Raw genomic sequence first — 6,923 nt, 5'->3', positions numbered from 1 at the left:
GAGCGCTAGAGCGCAGGCTCAGTAGTTGTGGCACACGGGCTTAGTTGCTCCGCGGCATGTGGGATCTTCCTGGACCAGGGCTCGAACCCGTGTCCCCTGCCTTGGCAGGCAGATTCTTAACCGTTGCACCACCAGGGAAGCCCTAGAATTTTATTCTTAATGAAACAGAATCCACTGGAAGTTTTTGAGAAGAGAACACTTTGAACCGATGTATGTTTTAAAAGGATAATTCTGGCTTCTCTGTTGAAAACAGGTGGTGAGGGACCGTGACAGAAACAGAGTGCAATTAAGAGACTTTAGCAATAATGCAAGTAAGGGAAGAGGGTGATGATTTGGACCAAGGTGCTGGTGGTGGTGGAGGTGGTGAGAAGTGGTTGTTTTCTGGTTGCAGTTTGTAGGTAAAGCCAGAAGGACTTCTTGACGAGTTGCATGTGCGTGTGTGAAAGAATGAGAAGAGTTAAGGATAAATCCAAGGTTCTTGACTTGAGCAACTGGTAGAACAGAGTTGCCATTTTCTAATATGTACAAGCCTGTGAGTGGAACAAGCTTTAAGGGAGCTGAGTTTGGATATATTTAATTTGAAATACTTATTAAACATTCAAGTGGAGATGTGGAGTAAGCAATTGGTTATATGGGTGTGGAGTTCAGAAGAGAGGTCTAGAATGGAGATATAAATTTAGGAGTTATTCGTATATAGAGACTGGTAGAGATATTTCCACCGGGGAAATGAGAGTAGATAGAGGGGAACTCAAAGGACTGAGCCCTGGAGCTCTCCAAGGTTTATAGATGGGGGAGATGAGGAGAAATTATCAAAGGAGGCTGAGAAGGAATGTCCAGTGAGGTGGGAGGAAAACCTGGAGAGCGCTGTATCCTGGAAGCCAAATGAAGAAAGCGTTTCAAGGAAAAGAAAGTGATTAACTGTGTCAATTGTTCCTGAGTCAGGTCAAGTAAAATGAGAACTGAGACTTGATTACTGGATGATCTTGTAATGTGGAAGTCATTGGTGGCCTTGGCAAAAGCAGCTTCAGTGGAATAGTGGGGATGAAAGCCTGACTGAGGTAGGGTCAAGAAAGAATACAAAGAGATGTTTTGGTGAGAGTGGGTATAAATGACACTTTCAAGGAGTTTTGCTGTGGAGGGATGCAGAGAAATAGGGCAGTAGGTAGAGAGAGGTGTGTATCAAGACTTGCTCTTCTTTTTGCGATGGGAGAAATTACAGTACATTTGTATGCTGATGGGAACGAGCCAGTAGAAAATGAAAATTTGATGTTACAGGAGAGGGGGGAGGATTGCTGGAGTGACTTCAGGATCTAGTGCACCAGTGGAGATGTTGGCCTTAGATAAAAGCAGAGAGAATATATCCATACGAAGAGTAAGGGAGGCCAAGTAGGTGGGCCCAGATGCAGGTGGGTGGGTAAATATGATGGGAGCTTGCGGAAATTCCCCACTGACTGTTTCTCTGTTCCCAATGATGGGAGAAAATAAGGTCATCAGCTGAGAATGAAGTGAGCTGAAGGTGTTGGAGGTTTGGAGAAAGAGGGGAAGATATGAAAATAGTCATCTAGGAGAACAGGAGAATGAGTGGACTAGAGAAATGGGGTATGCCAGGTAGTACTAATGGCCTACTCGAGCTTAGAAATAATGAATACAAGTTTGAACAATAAAGGTAAGAATAAGAATAATAGTGATAGTAGTTCATCATGAATGAGTGCTTACAAATTGCCAGGCACAGTGATGGAAACTGAGGTTTAAAGAAGTTAAATAACTTTACTCAAGGTCACATAGCCAGCAAGGGGTGGAGCTGGGATTGGAACCCAGAGGTAGACTGACTCCTAGCCTAAACTCCTAGCTACAGTCTTGCACATTTTGCTACAGACAGGCATGTTTTCATGTGTGTTGAGGTTTTAAAAAATAGTCACCAAGGAAAAGGGAACCCTTAGGGTTTCAAAGCACAAATTAGCCCAATAGATACCAATTATAATGAAGTCCTGTGATGCTTCTTGGGAATTTAGGTGGGTTGAGTCAGTGCCATTTCACTGTTGATGTCTCCCCTAGCCAAGTTCCATTTGGGGGACCCTAACGTGTGGTCTTTGCCTGAATTCTGACTGTGCTTCATATACACGCCACAACTACTGTTCTTTCCCCTCCAGGATTCAGACTATGAAGAGACTTATTGATGAAAGTCTGCATGATAGAAGAAGAGTCACCTAATAACAGAAAATATCCCATTCCACTGTCAGCTAAAGCCTCCCAGAGAAGTGGAGCAGGCTTGGACAGTAGTGATGGAGAATTCTGGAAGCCATCAGTGAAGACTTTAGGAGCCATTTATTTATTGAAGAAATGTTCTTTTTGTATTTATAAACTGTTCAGAAACTCTCAGAAGAAACTCATAACTACCCATTTTAATAACTTATACTCTAATTGAATGAAGGAATTCTTTTCCTAAATAGAAAGATACTTTTTGTTTTGCCTTTGCTCTTGAATGTATTACATGTTTTCTTCCAATTTTTTGAGGGAGAATCCTAGATGTTGGCCACACTGCTGATGCCAAAATGTGTACGTATATTTAATGAAATGGAGCTTGGAGCTTCCTGATGTGCTCCCAGGCAAAATGTTTGTCTGGGATAGCTATTCTTTATTTTTTGCTCCATGAACATTTTCAGCTGTGAGTTAGCATACAGCATATACTCGTTGGTTTAATGATCTCATCATCAATTGTGTTTGGGAGGCTTGGAGTGCATAACCCCAGTATTTTTTTTAGAGTTGGTAGGCTCGGGAGTCAGTGGTTTACTTTGACTGGGTTTTTAAAGTGTTAAAGTGCATTCAGTTTACAATTAAGGAAAGAAATGATGAGATAGAGGGATTCCTTTCTTTTGTCTTACTAGGTGCAATTTGTTATTTTACTTTCTGACAGCTGACTGATTTATGATTTCCTTCTTGACTTTTCAGATCAGAGGCAAGAAAAACTCTTCAAAAGGTTTTTAGTGGGGCTAAGTAGACTATTTTACCAGTAATTTGCAATGAAATCATCTTTTAGCCTACGCTGTTCTTCAAAAGTTGTTTGATTTCTAAAATGCAGAAAATATGAGCAAACTAATGTATTTACAAACCGTTTATGCATAATATTTGAGATAAGGAAGTGAGGGTGTGAATAACCTATACTTCCTCCTTCTGTTCTCTTGATACCTTCTATGAGCTTCCTCCATTCTACTGCAGCAACATATTTCAAATTTTAATTTACATGGGATTTTCTAGAAGCCATTAAGAAATATGTATGAGCAACAACTACTGAGCCTATGTGCCACAACTACTGAGCCTGTGCACCTAGAGCCCGTGCTCCACAATAAGAGAAGCCACCATATTGAGAAGCCTGCACACTGCGATGAAGAACAGCCCCCACTCGCTGCAACTAGAGAAAGCCCAGCAACGAAGACCCGACGCAGCCAAAAATAAAAATAAATTAAAAAAAAATTGTATGACATATCAGGAAGGGTTGACTGTGCAGTCCTCTATAATAGAGGGATGGAGTTCACTTCTTAATTATGAGAGACAAAAATTTTCCTTTCTTCCCATCTTTGATTTTTTAACAGGATAGCCCGTTTCCATGATTTTTTGCTAGGTGGCTCAGGAGGTTTCCATATTATAGCATAATACAGTGTATGCCGTGCAAAAATCACTTTTATATTTTTTTGCTAAGATCTATTTTTAAAAATTTGGGTTATTAGTTCTCATAGATTTAGCCTGGCCTCTTTTGTTAATCTAGTCCATCGATTAGAGAGTCTGATTAGTTAATAGATGTTATGATTTACCTCTGGTCATATAAAGAAGAAGAGGCAAAGGCGAGATTGGCAGTCTACATTTCCAGTGGTTAAATCTCACGGTCTTGGGCTACTTGTTAAGTATGTGGATGTCTAGGGCCAATCTAGTGAGACAATCTGACACCTCAACACAGAGAGGAAAACAATTTGAGCAATGAAAGTAAATAATTTGGGCTCTAGGACATTTGAAGATAGAGATCTAGCTGTGAGGTAGAATTTTTGTGGGTCCTCATTTCTTTGAGAAAGAGATGATGTTATAGGAACCCAGGTAAAGTCACATCCCATTGAATAAAGAACGAGTTTTGGCTGAGTTTTCTTGTAATTTCTTTTCAGGCATGTTATGAGGATTAATACAGTAGGATATGTTTATCACAGCCTTAGGGCTGCTCTCAGTTTCCTTCTTCAGTCCTTATATTGAGGTCTGGGTTACAGCTTTTTTTCTTCAAAGGAGCACAAAGCAGCGTTGGGACCCATGCATTTTAAGGATGGAAGGAAGATGAAGTTTTTTCTTTTTTTAACTTACTGTTTTAATATCTTCTAATATCTTCAATATCTTCTGTTTAATATCTTCTATTTTTCTTTTTGCTGCTCCATGAGTTCTTATCACATTGTATGGAGACCAGCCTTGTCTAGAAAGGGAATTGAATTCTGAAAGCTTCAGAGAGGCTTAAAAGCCTTTCAGAATTTTTCTTTGCCTGCTGAAGTCTTTACTTGTGGTTACATTACTTTATGAGTTTTGTCCATTGAACTCTTAATTCTGTTACCAAATGTGAACTTATAAAATGCTTTGTGTTTCCCACGTGGCCTGTTAACTCAAGCTTCTTGGGGGCACATTCTCTGCAGCTCTCAAACTGGACTCTGGTGCTTCATGAGGGGATGTTGCACGTCCTTGTTTAGAAAAAATTCTGGCGGCCAAATCCTGAATCTGAATATTCTTGTGTGTCACTCAGTTATGGTTCCAAAGGGGACCTGTAAGAAGACCAGTAGGGCATGGACCAACACTCTCTTTAATTGCACAATTTAGAACTTTGCTGCAAGACGAGGCAGCTCCAACCCTTTGACTCCAGTGTTGGACTGTTAACTGCTGCATCTCACTGTGTTTTTTGTTTGTTTGTTTGTTTTTGTAGGAGGGTATGCACTATTGGGTCATGCACACAGACGTGTAACTCTTGAGATCTTTACCACGTCATAGTTAATAAACTTCTTTGCACTTTCTGGCTACTTTTTGGTGTATATCTACATATTAGATGAAAGCTGTCCTGTGAAAGAGAAGGGGGGTGGTTTGTGATTTTCAGCATCAAGTAACCATTCATGTCTGAGCCGTGCCCCAGCAAGAATCTGCATAGATTCCAAGGGGTGCTGCAGCCAGCTCACACCATAAGAGCTGATTGCTAAATTTTTAGGAATTTTGCAGGCCAATTGTTAAAGTGTTGGTAGCTTGAAATAGGCCATGGTGGGGGTATTTACTCAATTGTTGGCTTATCAGCACACCAGTTTTCAAGAACCATGTAGCATAGCCCTGGTAAAGAGCAAGCATTCAGCAACTTTTCAAATGATACAGGACAAGTTCCAAAAAACAAGTATGCCCACGTGTGAGGCAAGCCAGTGCAGGCAAGGTTGAAGGAGCGTACACTGAGAACACTTATTTTGAAGTGGCAACTTAAAAGCAAAAGATACCTCAACGTGCAGAAGCTTTGAGTTTTTATCTAGTCACCCACAGTATTCTCTGGGGGAATAAAATGCTTGTTGTATTCTAGAAATGCTGATATCACATGGTCAGTGGAAACTGACATGCCTAGGTGGTGAGTTGGAGGACTGGGCAGGCACATCTTTGGAAGCAGGGATTGAGTGATTGGCTATATTGCCCCTCTGTGTTGAGAGAAAAAAAATGAAGCGTTGCTATATTTTAGATACAGAGCGAAATGTTTTGTGTTAATCTTAAACTTATTTTGTTTGCAAGAGGCTGATTTCTTTCTCAGCATGTTTGCCTGGGACCATTTGAGATCCCACCCTTGGAGAGTTTGTAATCTAGAAGGGGAGATGACACCCGCAGAGGTCTGGAACATGAGGCTCTCCTCAGTAAGGTGAATTTGTTACCTCATTTTAGAATGAAAGTGTAAATAAAAAGTGGGTAATAGGCCAGATGACTGAAACAAGAACTTTGATTTAAAGGTTCCTGTTTGTGTCTCTGCAGCCAACTCAGAATGCACGCATTGGTTTGCTCTGAGCTTGAACTTCTGTGCAGGCAGAAGTGTCTTCAGTTGGACTCGGCAATTGCAGTTGTGGGAGAGCTCAGTGCATTGCTTCTCCTGGCATTCCTCATCTTGGGTAAGCAGTTTCTTTGTATTTCTTAAACAGTGACTTGAACTTTTCTCACTCGGAAGAAGGCTGGTTCTAAAAGTGTTCACTTAATGGCAACCCTTTTGGATTGTGAGGCCACAATCACAGAGCGGTCAATTTCTGCAGGAGGACTGCCATAAGGTAGTCTAATGGGGACACGTTTCCTTTCTGTAGTGTAGAGTAACTTGTGTTAAGATGCTCAGAGAAAAAAGGAGTAAGATTTGCTCTTAATAAAAGAGTAAATGATAATGATGATGACGGTGACAAGGCTTTAGTAGGAGGTGGGTCAAAAAGGATCTTGCTGTGATTTATGTCATAGAGTGTTCTGCCTATGTTTTCCTCTAAGAGTTTCATAGTCTCTGGCCCTACACTTAGGACTTTAATCCATTTTGAGTTTATTTTTGTGTATGGTGTTAAGGAGTGTTCTAATTTCATTCTTTTACATGTAGCTGTCCAGTTTTCCCAGCACCACTTATTGAAGAGGCTGTCTTTTCTCCATTGTATATTTTTGCCTCCTTTATCAAAAATGATTGCTTTGGGCAGTACAGTCATTTTCACAATGTTGATTCTACCAATCCAGGAAAGTGGTATATCTCTCCATCTGTATGTATCATCTTTAATTTCTTTCATCAGTGTCTTATAGTTTTCTGCATATAGGTCTTTTGTCTCCTTAGGTAGGTTTATTCCTAGGTATTTTATTCTTTTTGTTGTAGTGGTAAATGGGAGTGTTTCCTTAATTTATCTGTCAGATTTTTCGTCATTAGT

The 6,923-nt window shown here is 40.4% G+C and overlaps 2 protein-coding genes across 4 annotated transcripts in view; both read left to right on the top strand.

The window, feature by feature from the left end:
• The window catches only part of MPZL3 (myelin protein zero like 3), a 25,830-nt gene extending 20,791 nt beyond the window's left edge, over positions 1-5,039 (top strand). For both annotated transcript variants that reach the window (XM_024751706.1, XM_024751707.1), the window contains exon 6: positions 2,151-5,039. In XM_024751706.1, the coding sequence (XP_024607474.1) occupies positions 2,151-2,177 (27 nt within the window). In that variant the 3' untranslated portion in view covers positions 2,178-5,039. The remainder of the gene's footprint in view (positions 1-2,150) is intronic.
• Positions 5,040-5,166: 127 nt separating this feature from the next.
• JAML (junction adhesion molecule like) overlaps positions 5,167-6,923 on the top strand; it is a 29,547-nt gene continuing 27,790 nt past the window's right edge. For both annotated transcript variants that reach the window (XM_024751704.1, XM_024751705.1), the window contains exons 1-2: positions 5,167-5,902; positions 6,013-6,146. The gene's annotated coding sequence lies outside the window, so the exon portion shown is untranslated. The remainder of the gene's footprint in view (positions 5,903-6,012; positions 6,147-6,923) is intronic.

This window comes from Neophocaena asiaeorientalis, unplaced genomic scaffold (genome assembly GCF_003031525.2).
Source record: "Neophocaena asiaeorientalis asiaeorientalis breed wild unplaced genomic scaffold, Neophocaena_asiaeorientalis_V1.1 scaffold479, whole genome shotgun sequence".
In the NCBI taxonomy this organism is placed as follows: domain Eukaryota; kingdom Metazoa; phylum Chordata; class Mammalia; order Artiodactyla; family Phocoenidae; genus Neophocaena; species Neophocaena asiaeorientalis.
The sequence above is the reverse complement of the archived record's forward strand: the minus strand, read 5'-3'. Positions and strand labels throughout refer to the sequence as shown.